The sequence below is a fragment of the Microcebus murinus genome, chromosome 4 (genome assembly GCF_040939455.1).
Source record: "Microcebus murinus isolate Inina chromosome 4, M.murinus_Inina_mat1.0, whole genome shotgun sequence".
Lineage (NCBI taxonomy): Eukaryota > Metazoa > Chordata > Mammalia > Primates > Cheirogaleidae > Microcebus > Microcebus murinus.
In genome coordinates, this window is record NC_134107.1 from 20,988,124 (window position 1) to 21,001,950 (window position 13,827).

At 42.9% G+C, this 13,827-nt stretch overlaps 1 protein-coding gene across 50 annotated transcripts in view; it reads right to left on the minus strand.

Annotated features, from left to right (window-relative positions):
* The window catches only part of MADD (MAP kinase activating death domain), a 47,744-nt gene that overhangs the window by 20,224 nt on the left and 13,693 nt on the right, over positions 1 to 13,827 (minus strand). For 6 of the 50 annotated variants that reach the window (XM_076001928.1, XM_076001944.1, XM_076001919.1 and 3 more), the window contains exons 14-23: positions 13,679 to 13,818; positions 12,705 to 12,806; positions 10,961 to 11,020; positions 10,495 to 10,597; positions 9,940 to 10,126; positions 9,692 to 9,842; positions 9,179 to 9,385; positions 5,869 to 5,969; positions 5,205 to 5,288; positions 4,723 to 4,881 (exon numbers count right to left, since the gene is read on the minus strand). In XM_076001928.1, the coding sequence (XP_075858043.1) occupies positions 4,723 to 4,881; positions 5,205 to 5,288; positions 5,869 to 5,969; positions 9,179 to 9,385; positions 9,692 to 9,842; positions 9,940 to 10,126; positions 10,495 to 10,597; positions 10,961 to 11,020; positions 12,705 to 12,806; positions 13,679 to 13,818 (1,294 nt within the window). Of the gene's footprint in view, positions 1 to 4,722; positions 4,882 to 5,204; positions 5,289 to 5,868; positions 5,970 to 7,295; positions 7,350 to 9,178; positions 9,386 to 9,691; positions 9,843 to 9,939; positions 10,127 to 10,494; positions 10,598 to 10,960; positions 11,021 to 12,704; positions 12,807 to 13,678; positions 13,819 to 13,827 lie in introns of all 50 variants that reach the window. The other 44 variants (XM_076001939.1, XM_076001950.1, XM_076001931.1 and 41 more) reach the window with 11 other exon arrangements.

The following is a 13,827-nucleotide window of genomic DNA, read 5'->3' on the forward strand; positions in this document are numbered from 1 at the left end:
GCCAGGAGTGGTGGCACAAGCCTGTAATCTCAGCACCGTGGAGGCCAAGGAGGAGGATCACTTGAGGCCAGGAGTTCGAGACTAGTATGGGCAACATAGTGAGACTCCAATTCTTCAAAAAATATAGCCAGGTGTGATGGTACATGCCTATAGTCCCAGCTACTCAGAAGGCTGAGGCAGGAAGATCTTTCTCTTGAGCCTAGGAATGCAAGGCTACAGTGAGATATGACAGTACAACTGCACTCCAGCCTCCATGATAGAGAGAGACCCTGTCTCTAAAAATTAAATTTCCAAAATAATAATAAAATGACAGGAGTAAGTTCTCACCTATCAATAATAACCTGAATGTAAATGAATTAAATTCCCCACTTAAAAGATACAGACTGGCTGAATGGATAATAAAACATGACTCAAATATATGCTGCCTACAAGAAACTCATTTCACCAGTAAAGGCACACTAGACTAGGCCAGGTGTAGTGGCTTATGCCTCTATCCCAGCACTTTGGAAGGCTAGGGTGGAAGGATTGCTTGAGGTCAGGAGTTCGAGACAAGCTTAGACAACATAGTGAGACTTCGTCTCTACAAAAAAAAAATAGATGCCAGACATGGTGGCTCATGCCTGTAATCCTAGCACTGGAGGAGGCCAAGGCAGAAGGATTGCTTGAAGTCAGGAGTTCAAAACCAGCCTGAGCAAGAGTGAGACCCTGTCTCTACATAAAAAAAAAAAAAAAGAAAAAGAAAGAAAGAAAAGAAAAATTAGCTAGGCCTAATTGTATGTGCCTATAGTCCTAGCTACTCAGGATGAGGCAGGAGGATTGCTTCAACCCAGGAGTTTGAGGCTGCAGTGAGCAATGATCGTACTACTTCAACCTGGGTGACAGAGAGACTCCCTGTCTCTTAAAAAAAAAAAAAAAAAAAAAAAAGACTTATATACACTTAAAGTAAAGGGATAGAAAAAGATACTCTGTGCAAATGGAAACCAAAAGCAAGCAGGAATAGCTAAACTTATATCAGACAAAACAGACTTTAAATCAAAAACTGTCAAAACAGACAAAAAAGATTATATAATGATAAAAGGATTAATTCAACATGAGGATATAACAATTGTAAATATATATACATACCCAACACCCAACAGATATATAAAGCAAATATTATTAGGTATAAAGGGAGAGATAATCGCTAATAAAAGCTGGGGAATTTAACACCCTGCTCTCAGATCATCTAGACAGAAAACCAAAAAAGAAACATTGGATTTAAACTGTACTTTGGACCAAATAGACTTAATAGACATTTATAGAACATTTTATTCAATAGCTGCAAAATACATGTTTTTTTCATTAGCACGTGGAACATTCTCCAGGATAGACCACATGTTAGACCCCATAAAACAAGTCTTAAGAAATTTTTAAAAAGTGAAATTATATCAAGTATCTTTTCTGCACAATTCTACCAAACATTTAAAGAAGAACTAATACCAATTCTTTCCAAACTCTTCCAGAAAATAGAAGAGGAGGGAATTCTTTCAAACTCATTATTCAAGGCCAGCATTACCCTGATACCAAAACCAAACAATGACACAACAACAACAAAAAAGAAAATTATAGGCCAATATCTCTAATAAAATAAACTGAATCTGGCAGCACATTAAAAAGATCATTTACCATGATCAAGTTGTCCCACTTGATCCCAGAGATACAAGGATGGTTCAACATAAATCAATAAACGTGATACATCACATCAACAAAATGAAGGACAAAAACCATATGATCATCTCAACAGATGCAGAAAAAGCATGTGATAACACTCAACATCCCTTCATGATAAAAACTTTCAACAAGTTAGGTACAGAAGGAACATACCTCAACACAATAATTAAGGTCATATATGACAAACCTACAATAAACATCAAACTAAATGTGGAGGCTGGGCGCGGTGGCTCATGCCTGTAATCCTAGCACTTTGGGAGGCCGAGGCGGGAGGATTGCTTGAGCTCAGGAGTTCAAGACCAGCCTGAGCAAGAGCGAGACCCTGTCTCTACTATAAATAGAAAGGAATTAGCCAAACAATTAAAAATAGAAAAAATTAGCCGGGCGCGGTAGCACGCGCCTGTAGTCCCAGCTACTCGGGAGGCTGAGGCAGGAGGATCACTTGAGCTCAGGAGTTTGAGGTTGCTGTGAGCTAGGCTTATGCCACAGCACTCTAGCCCAGGCAACAGAGTGAGACTCTGTCTCAAACAAAAACAAAAACAAAAAAACTAAATGTGAAAAAGATGAAAGCTTTCCTCTAAGATATGGAACAAGACAAGGATGCCCACTTTCACCACTATTATTCAACATAGTACTGGAAGTCCTACCCAGAGCAATTAGGCAAGAGAAAGAAATAAAGGGCACCCAAACCGGAAAGAAGGAAGTCAAGTTATCCCTGTTTGCACAGACAACACAATCTTACATACAGAAAACCCTAAAAGCTCTATCAAAAAAAAACCAGAATTGGCTGGGCACGGTGGCTCATGCCTGTAATCCTAGCACTCCAGGAGGCTAAAGCAGGAGGATCGCTTGAGATCAGAAGCTGGAGACCAGCTCAAGCAAGAGCAAGACCCTGTCTCCACCAAAAATAGAAAAATTAGTTGGGCATGGTGTGCACCTACAATCCCAGCTACTCAGGAGGCTGAGGCAGGAGGATCGCTTGAGCCCAGGAGTTTGAGGTTGTGGTGAGCTATGATGACGCCACTGCTCTGTAGACAGAGTGAGACTCTGTCTCAAAAAACAAATAAATAAAAAAAAAACAACCTTCAGAACTGATAAGTGAATTCAGTTAATTGGCAGGATATAAAATTGTCATATAAAAATCAGTAGCATTTCTATACACCAACAATGAATTGGTGGAAAAAGAAATCAAGAAAGCAATCCCATTTACAATAGCTATAAAAAAGAAAAAATAACCAGGAATAAATTTAAGGAGGTAAAAGATCTCTACAAGGTAAATATGAAACACTGATGAAAGAAATTGAAGGAAGCACAAAAAAAATGTACAGATACCCCATGTTCATGGCTTGGAAGAATTAATATTGTGAAAATGACCATACTACCAAAAGTGATCTATAAATTCAATGCAATCCCTATCAAAATACCAATGATAGGCCAGGCGTGGTGGCTCATGCCTGTAATCCTAGCACTCTGGGAGGCCGTGGTGGGCGGATCGCTCGAAGTCAGGAGTTCGAAACCAGCCTGAGCAAGAGCGAGACCCCGTCTCTACTATAAATAGAAAGAAATTAATTGGCCAACTAAATATATACAGAAAAAAATTAGCTGGGCATGGTGGTACATGCCTGTAGTCCCAGCTACTTGGGAGGCTGAGGCAGAAGGACTGCTTGAACCCAGGAGTTTGAGGTTGCTGTGAGCTAAGCTGATGCCACGGCACTCACTCTAGCCTGGGCGACAAAGCAAAACTCTGTCTCAAAAAAAAAAAAACAAAAAAACAAAACAATGATATTCATTTTGTGAGGGAAATAAAAATTAATCCCAAATGACTCTCTTATAAACTATTTGTAAATGTCATTTATTCATTAGTTTTTGACTTAATTTTTAAAATATTTATTTTGAATCAACTCTTTTATTACAAAAGGCTTGAGGTCTTATCCCTCCCATATAAGACCCAATACATTGTCAGCACAAAGAAAAACTAAATAAATAAAAGAGCCTGGTTAGACTCAAAGAACAGTTAAGGCTCATTAACTTGAGTAGTCTTATTGACTCTCAATCCTCTTCCCAACCTTCACTCTGGGAGGTCACTGGCTCCATTAGAAACATACATGCAAAAGGCCCTGGAGGTAGGAATGATCACTAGTGTTAAATAATTGATTTTATTTAAATTCTATCTTCCATTCTCCCCACAGACCAAAGAGAAGGACCTTTGAGCTCTTGCAAAGAAAATCCATTCTCATCTCTCATAAAGTGGCAAGGGTTTCAGACTGTTTTAATACTGTCTGAAGATGCACATACATACATACTGAAAAGCAGTGTGTCTAAAGCAAGAACTAAAAAGAATTCATCTCATTCCAATGGATCACGGGCTTATTGTGTAATCTAAGGAAGACTTTTTTCCTTAAGGCTTCGTTCCCTCACCTATTAGAAGAGACCATTCATAGCAATATGCTGAATTGCAAACTTCCTAAAAGTGGGAATCATGCCTTATTCATCCCTATTTCTTTAGTACAGAATCTGGTACTTAGTAAATCACAGATGTTTATTAATGAATGAAAACTTCAAATAACTGTTAGGAATATTCTAAAATAAAATGCTATTTTAAGGTGCTATATAAATAGAGCAGTGACCAGAATAACACTGGACTATTTCACAGAAATAGGTAGACTAGCACTAAATGAGAGCTATAATTGCCCTGACATTGCCAAAAAGGTATTGCTTTGTCTGTTTTAAACTTGGGGTTTATTACTTCATATGATTGGAAACTCTTATCTGACTGGGCAGGAAGCCTAACTCATCAATGATTCAAGAGAGGGTTCTAAAAGTACAGATCACGGAGTCAAATGACTCTGAAAAAATCCTTAAGAAACATTTCCTTAAAGCCAAATATATGAGGATTATCTATTCCTTATTTAGCCCTTCTCACTTATCATCTCTTAACTTTTCATTCACTTCTAATCCACTTCCCTCCCCCATTAAAGTAATGGTCTTCTTTTGGTAGTAAACAAAGCTTACAAAGATGGTGCTTGTGGCAGAGTTGGTCTCAATTTCACTATCAGACAAAGTGCCCCGAGAGCCTGCCAAGTGGGCACCGCCCTCGCCACCTGGTCCATCACCTGCATTGCTACTCAGGTCACTGTCTGCTCCAAGGGTCTCTCCAGAACTATTACTCACCTGGAAAGGAAAAAAGGTAGTATGAGAGATTCCCCAGGGATGGGCCCCAGAAATGCCAAGCTGTTAGAGATTTTTGCTACCACACACAAAAAAATCAAATTTCAAAGGTGTGTCAGATAGTCTCCAGAAGTACCTTCTTTATAAGATGAGGAGAAGCTCTGGGTGAAATCTCATGTATACACACCTATGACAGGTAAACATCTCCACCAGGAGAACCATGTTAACCTGAGACTAAGAACAGCCTCCAGAGAGAAAGTAGCTCCCTTTTCCAAAGAGGATGTCCATATCCCACCCACCAACATGCCAGTGTGGTGTTCCCCTACCACGGTGCTAACTTCAGAATCCTGACTTGAGCTGCGGATCATAACAGCTGGACTCACACCAAGGACAGAGTCTTGATCGGTCCTCTGAAACAAGACACAGGGACACAGACGCATTAGGGGAAGTGTTCAGTCCTCTCAGTTTCCCTCAGAAATACTGTACCTTCTTCTTTCTCTCTATCCCCACCCTTCTGTTATCATCCCTAAAGAGGTCATGAGCAATTAATTTTTCCTGAATATAAAATATGTATGACTTATGTAATAAAAAAGAAATAATACACATGAAAGAAATACATGCTCACTATAGAAAATACATGAAGAAATAAGAATAAGCTATAAATCTACCACCCACATTAACCATTGTTTTTAGTGTATTTCCTTTAAGTCTTTTCTAAATATGTTTAGAAAATAAAATTGGAATCATACCGTAGATAGCTTTATAAACATTTTCCTATGTCACTAAATTTTTGAAAACACAATCTTTAATGGATACTAATATTGCATCACATGGATGTATTATACTTATTTAATCATTCCCCTATTATTGGATATTTATGTTATTTTGAGGTTGTTGTTTCATTTTGTGTTTGTTTTTTTTTTTAACTTAAAGAAATATTCTGAGATAGCACATTTAATCCTTACAATTTTCAACAAGGTTGTCACAAACCTGGGAACTAGATGTCAGGCTCACACCACTGTCTGCGCTGATCTGGGACTTTTTCTCTTCTGTCTCACCAAGGTCAAAGACAGGTTTGAGTACTTCAGGCCCTGAGTAGGGGAAGACTTTAGTTACTCAGTACACAAAGGCAAGGGGCAGGCTGGTGAAGGGAATGGGACAGTAGCACAGCCTGGTCCCAGACCTGTTCGGCCCATCCCAGTCACCTTTCCAGGGACTGCCCCCCACTCAGGACCCACTGGAAGAAGAGGTCACCAGATGCCTTAAGAACCAAGTAGGACAAACTGGACCTGGTCTCAAAGGTTCTAAAGCCATCTTCTCAACCTGAGAAAATTCTGAGCAAATCATCTTAAAACAGAAAAGCTGGCCGGGCGCTGTGGCTCACGCCTGTAATCCTAGCTCTTGGGAGGCCGAGGCGGGCGGATTGCTCAAGGTCAGGAGTTCAAAACCAGCCTGAGCAAGAGCGAGACCCCGTCTCTACTATAAATAGAAAGAAATTAATTGACCAACTGATATATATAGAAAAAATTAGCCGGGCATGGTGGCGCATGCCTGTAGTCCCAGCTACCCGGGAGGCTGAGGCAGAAGGATCACTTGAGCCCAGGAGTTTGAGGTTGCTGTGAGCTAGGCTGACGCCACGGCACTCACTCTAGCCTGGGCAACAAAGCGAGACTCTGTCTCAAAAAAAAAAAAAAAAAAAAAAAACAGAAAAGCTCCACAAACAAATATCTAAACCACATTCCACGGCACTCAGAATCAGAGTTTCACTGGTGCCCGAGACCATTTAAGGGTCCCAGGTCACTCAGTGTTTCCCAAACAAATGCATCTAAAGGAGCTAGAAAAGGTTAGGCCCCAGGAAATTAAAAAACACTACCTGATTTGGGGGTACTGCCTACCCCCACCCTACAGATTCAATATTTGAGATAAAAACCACCCCCATTTTCCCCCGCCCACCCAAAATGGTATGGCAGAAGGACAGAATGACAGAAAGCAAGAAAGCGTGCCTAGGCAAGCCACCAGAGAGAGAGTTGGGTAGCTACAGACTCAACACGGAGGGACAGCAACCATCTCTGCCAACTTTACCCACAGGCCTTCTAACAGGTGAGGGAGACATCAGCCAATGAAGGCCACTAAAATAGGCAAACTTCTCCCCACCAGCTCTGAAGCATACAGAACCAAGTTCTAGGGATTTCATTCAGTAGACACCTTGATTATAGCCTGATTGCTATGAGGGAAGGAGCAAAGAAGCAGCCTACAAACCACACCTAGGAGTCACATATCACCTACCTGGTTTCATTTCAAACACCCTCCAAGAGCAAATTTGGGGTGGGGCTGACAAAGGAAGCCTGCCCCAACTGGGCCTGGGGAGTTGGCAGGTATGGGAGACTTGGGAACAGGAAGGGGCATTTGTTCCTTACTCTGTTTTTCCAAAGCTTTTTGCTTTTTCACTTCCTGGTGCTTGTTCCACAATTCTACCCCAGATGCAATGCAAGCGGGAGAGAAAGACAGAGAGAGTCAGAGGCTGGTCAGACAGGCGAAATGGAAACCCACCCACCCAAGTTGATTCCGTTTCAGGCACAGGATTATCAATCAAGAGATATCTTCGTGGGGAAGGGGTGGGGAATCAAGAGATCCAATGCCTTCCCCCAAATTCATGAACTAAAGACTTCAAATTTCTAATTCTAATCCTATTATGGCAGTAAAAACTCTGCAGAATGTTAGGGCTGGAAGGGCCCTTGTGAAGCAGCTTCATTTTTACATGAGGAAAACTGATCCTAAATAAAGAGGATCTTCAGCCCTTGCTCAAGATCATGTAACTTAGGATCAGTTTAAACTTCTACCACATCATGCTGTCTCTGCCAAATGAGCTGGGGAATGGCAATTTTTACAGATTTCAGATAAGACGGGCAATCACCTCAAGTAGCCAAAGGGTTTCAGAAGCATGGGCACCAATCAGTTTGATTCACTGGACTGGACAGAGGCCACTCATGCAGTCAGCATGCCTCCCTATTGCTACCTGAGAAACCAAGGCACCATCAGAAGCAGTTCCTATACTACCAAGAGACCCATTCTTAGCCAGTCATCTGGGAAAATGCTTCCAGTAGAGGTGACAGGACATAAAATGGTCAAGACTAGCTTCTTAGCATGGGAAAGCAGACAGAATACCAATCATAGCAATTCTTTTCCTGGATGGAACTTCAGAGTTTATTTAGTATGATCTCCTCATTTCACAGCTGAGGAGACAGAGACCCTGAGAGGGGAATTGATTTACCCAAAGTTTCATTCCTAGCTGGGGGCAGATATAGGACTAAAACTCCAACCTCCAGACCGGCAGGTTAGTACTTTTTCTAGAACATCACATCAGGCAGGAGAAAGCCAGAGCTGACTGCCTCTAGAATTATATTATGCTGGCTAGGGAAGTGTAGTGCCCCTAAAAAGGAAACTGGTTCCTCACTACCATTGATGGGAACATAGGGCAACTGCTAATGATCATGGCAAAAGGCATCAGCTGGAAGCATAGTGCCAAAGGACCTAGAACCAGAAAAAGAAAGATATAACCTAGATGACTGAAGGTCAAGTAGGGAGTAAGCCAAACAGAGATGACACTGAGCTCACTAAGGCACTGCCTTAGTGGGAATGGAGAAACTAAATATAAGTAAGACTTTAATCAAGTCCAGTGAGGAGGAGTTCAAAGAAGAGCTGACTCAGAAACCTATATCTCTAAGGCCCAGAACACAGGAAAACCCCATGTCTGGGGCTGCCAGACAAGACCCAGAGGAGCAAATTCCAGGGCCGTGTAATGGTTGAATGGGGTGAAACTGGTTTCAGAGACCCAGATGATCATAATTTTATAGCCTAAAATTGCATCTGTAAACTTCCTAATAGCTTCCAGGAACTCACATGTCCTCTAGACTATGAAGAAATACAGATGTAAACAAAAAGAGGGGCTAGACTGTGAAGAAATGCAGATGTAAACAAAAAGAGGGGCTAGACTGTGAAGAAATGCAGATGTAAACAAAAAGAGGGGCTAGGAGTATAGCTCAGACTCCCCGCACTAAGCCTCCCGGGACCCTCTAAACAAAACTTCCATTCCTCAAAGACATAGGTGGGAGTGGCTGGAGATGAAGCTTAAGGAATAGAGAATTACAAAGAAATGTCATTAGAAATGGACACAGACCTATCTTCTTCTCTAGAAAGCAAAGCATGGGGAAGAGAAAGGCGGGATTCTGAATGAATTGAGAATAGAGAGGGATATTTAAGAAACCAGAACCCCTCCACCACAAAACACAGTGATACATACCAATAGATGCTACAAAATTCTCTTCCTTTAAACTTCTGGTGTCTGGTTCCTTGGGACCTTTTCCTGTGGCACTTGATGCCCGAGGTCCCAGCTGGGGAACTCTTAGCTGTGCCATAGCCTTTGGGTCCCCCCGCCCAGCCAGGCCAGGATCCTTGCCAACTGGGGTACTTATACTTTCTGTTGGACTTCTCTTTCGCTTATCTGGTTCTAAGGAAAAAAAATCAAAAATAAAAAGAAGTCAAAAGAGGTAATAAGTAGGAATCAAGGCACAAAGATGAGGTGAGAGAAGCCAGCAAGTGGAATGAAGAAATGCAGGGAAAGAAGAGCTGACATTTTTCATGACAGAAAAATATCCACTACATATAAACATGCACTAGAAAATAAAATTCCAAAGCCTGATGAGAAGCAGTATGGAACTGGGAAACTTGTCAAGGAGACAAGTACATTTTCTCTCTTTTAGAGATAAGTGGGAGAGTTGTGGATGGCGTGATGCCCAGCTGGTATAATCCCTACCTTTGCTATAGTAGTGGGTCTGGGCGATCTCCAGAAGCCCAAAGATGCTGGCCATGCCACCCAGACCTGCATGGGCATAGGACTGCTCCAGACTGAGGACTGTGCACTTGAGGAGATCTAACATTCCCTTGTACACCTTTCGACTGATCTCCTGCAACAATAACCCAGGGGCTAGCGTTGGCAAAATTGTCTTTGGTGTCCACATCCCTCTCCCCAGTTTATTCCGACTCCCTACCCCAAACACTGACCACATCCGGGATGATGTCCTGCCGGGCATCGTCCTCTGACTGCACTGTGCGGTTCAGCTTGCTCAGGACGAAGACTCGTAGCTGCTCGCTCTCCAGCAGCCGGCGCACCTTTTTCATGTTGAGCCAGCCAACTCCCTGGCCATCCAGCACGCTGTGCACCACCTCCTTCAGGAACTGCTGGTTCTCACTACGGGGTCCACAGACCACTGCTGTGGTCATCAGCTCCTTTGCAGAGCATCCCCACCTCCCCATCAGACTAGATGTTTGCCTCCGGGGGCAAAACACAAGCCAATTCTCTGAATGTTCAAATCCACCACATGCCCCAGCTCTCCAGATAACCTGGTTTGCCCAAATACCCACCACTGCTATTTCACCCTTCTCAATGCTGTAAGCTCTGTTGCATACAGATTGAATAGGAATGGGAAGTGCTGGCAAGAAACTGATTTTATGTACCTTACTGAGAGCTTCTCTCTCACTCTTGAGCATCCCTGAAGTTTTTGACAGGAATCACTACCTCTACTTCAGAAGTTTTAAAACAGCGCTCCCATTTATTACCTAGAATTGCTGGATCGACCCTGGGGTGATGGAGGTTCTCGTTTCACTGTTGGGCTGTGTTTAATGACAGATGACTTCTGATCCACTAAGGCCCTCCTGTTTCCTATAGCAGGGAAGGTAGGAATGAGAGACATCATTATTGTAGTCCAGAAGCTAGTGCTAGCATAGCCCTGAGCAGCCATGTTCCACACCCAATCCCCAGAAGGGCTGGGTGAGGGTGGCACCAGGGTATCACACATAGATAGAAACCAGCCATGGCAATGTGAGGAGGTGGGGATGGAGACTCAGGCCACTCCACATGCACCAGCAGCACGCCCCAAGGGCAAGCATGGGTGTCACAGGGGGGCAGGGCAAGGCAGGTCACCCATGTGATGCTGCTTGCTCCATAAGGAAGATGACCCTCAGGCAGGCACGAAAGATGCTAGGAAAAAAAAAAGATCATGCACAGCTCACAGGCAAGACCCACCTTCACCACTCCCGGGGCCGGCTTCAGTAACAATCTCCATTAGAGTATTTAGCCCAAATACTGGGACACAAAATACACAATTAGTAGGTGCACCACAATACTACAATCCCTATACCCCTCAGTGGAGCATAAGTCAGATAATCTGAGCATTCTCCCAAAGCCTGTATAGTGCACATAACCTTGGCTCTTGGGCACCTCCGAGCTGGAAGCCAAGTGACCAGGAGACAACCAAGGCTGTAAAAAAGACCATCCTTAAGACAGTAGCCTCTCAAAGCCAGGGGCAGGGTAAATGACGCAGTAAGCCTGCAGGTACTAAACAGACACATGCATGAAAGAGGGACCACTGGTTTTCTTGAAACATCTGGCACAGGGGTCCAGAGGGCCTGCAGGTATGCACAGGAAAGCATCTTGCAGATGCTGTTGTGAAGAGTGGACTGGGGGTATGAGGATGGGAGGTGGGTAGGAGGATAAGTGCAGCAAATGAGATGAAGCATCAGCATGCAATGAAAGTCTCAATCACTCTGCTCTTCAAATATATCAAATAAAAGCCAGTGACATAACACCTTTCCATCCCTACCTACCCAGCCATATGTGAACTCACTGTACCAGCATTAGTCAGTTCCCCATACTGCCAGTTCTGATGTCCTTTTGCCCATCTATCTCATGGTCCCATTCCTACCAAAGAACATTCCTTAGGCTGGGCATGGTGGCTCACACCTGTAATCCTAGCACTCTGGGAGGCTGAGGCTGACGGATTGCTCAAGTCAGGAGTTTGAAACCAGCCTGAGCAAGAGTGAGACTCCGTCTCTACTATAAATAGAAAGAAATTAATTGGCCAACTAATATATATAGAAAAAAATTAGCCGGGGATGGTGGCGCATGCCTGTAGTCCCAGCTACTTGGGAAGCTGAGAAAGTAGGATTGCTTGAGCCCAGGAGTTTGAGGTTGCTGTGAGCTAGGCTGACGCCACAGCACCCACTCTAGCCTGGGCAACAAAGTGAGACTCTGTCTCAAAAAAACCAAAAAAATAAAAAAATAAAAAATAAAGAACATTTCTTAGACTCCTGACATTTTTAATCACTGGGAATAAAAGGCCAGTTAAATAATATATGGAGTTGCTTCTCACTATACATCCTACCATAATTAAATATTTCACCACAATATCCAGAGAAAACAGTCGAAAGGCAAGTTAAATTCAGAAGAGCCCCTCAAACTGTTAGAAATCACAAATAAAATTAAAATACGGTCTTACCTGTCCCTATAAGCAAACCAAAACTATCTGGCACAGTTATAGGCCCTAAGTTGACATGAAGCCATAGTAATGTAAGAGACTGGACTCTTAACACTGCCAGGCTGTCCACAACCATCTTCTGGTGGGCAGCTCCCAGGGATGGAATTCATCCTAAATTCATGCAGTGGGAACCTGGCAGATGACTAGGGGCATCTGATGATCCCTGTGTTAATCATGTCCCTCTGACAAGGTCCCCCAAGAAGCAGCAGTAATCCTATAGTTGCCATTATCCTAAATGATATAACAGGGCCTTCTCTAGCTACAAAGACCAAAGACAGTTTCCATCTGACAAACATCAAGAGCCCATGATGTGCAGTGAAAGCCATGAGAAGCAATATGAGGGGTGACAGCCAGATCAAACGACTCATCATACACAGGAGTCCTGACAAGCACCCATAGGCCTGAAATATCTCTCAGAAAAACCTGCTTTGGCAAAAGGAGGGTTGTAGTTACCTTTCAGACTGGGGAAGGGTGTGGTCTTCTCTCGGGCACCTTTGGTGGGCAGTGTAAGGTTTGAAAGACTGAAGCTTGTACTGTGGTTCCGATACAGGCTGCCTATCAAAGGGAGGGTGTGAGAGCAAAGAGTTATAGCAGAATAAACAATCCAAGGACTATACTCCAATGACTGTATCATCATCTTCCTCTCTTTTTTTTTTTCTTTCTTAAATCTAGCTTCAAGTATAATATCTCCCTCCTTTTCGAATATAATCCAAGTCTGGTATATCAGACAATCTCTGATCTATCTTAGAAAGGATCAAGTCTAACTTAGGGCAAACAACAAAGCTATCACCAGGATTATTCAAAACCCAATAACAACTTTCTCTGACTACCTTCCATGATGATAGTAGATGAATCTCCCATCTACTGCTACGACAGCATGAAAGCTGGTAGTTAATATGCCTCCGGTCTGAAACTGGTACTGTCCTTCCCTGGCTTCTGAAAAAAATTTGCAATCACCATTATTCCCTGTCACTCTCTCTAGTCCTAGTCTGTCTTCAACCTTTAACTGATTACCATCCCTCACTGCTGGAAATACTTTCTAAGCACAAAAATCAATCTCATATAGATTTCAAAACATGTTTGTGAAAAAGTGCCTCACCAGGCAAAGATGACATCAGATGTATACCCAAATCAAATTTGAGCAGAATATTGCCACAAAATATAAGTGATTTTGAATTTAATGTCTATTTTTCAGTTGACCACTCAGCTATCTTCCCTGAAATAGACTGAAACCTCCAGGTATAATCTGTCCTATCCTTTATTGACCTCACTTGAAAATATCTTATCCAGTATCACCCAATGATCTGAATTAGGAGTTGATAATGCTAACCCAGCCCTACACCTGAATTTCTAAGCAGCATTTGCCATAGCCAGGCCCTACTGTAGAGAAAATGGAACAGAGGAATGAGAGAGCATAAGGCACTTACTGGCAAAAGACATGATGCCCCCGAAGCCCTCGGTGCTGGTGTTGGAGACGGTGGAGGTGGGAGAGCTTGCCCGAGAGTCTGACTCTGCGTCTGAATCACTTGCCAGTTTCAAGCTGTTGGGCCGCAGCAGCTTTTGAGCCCTTGAATGC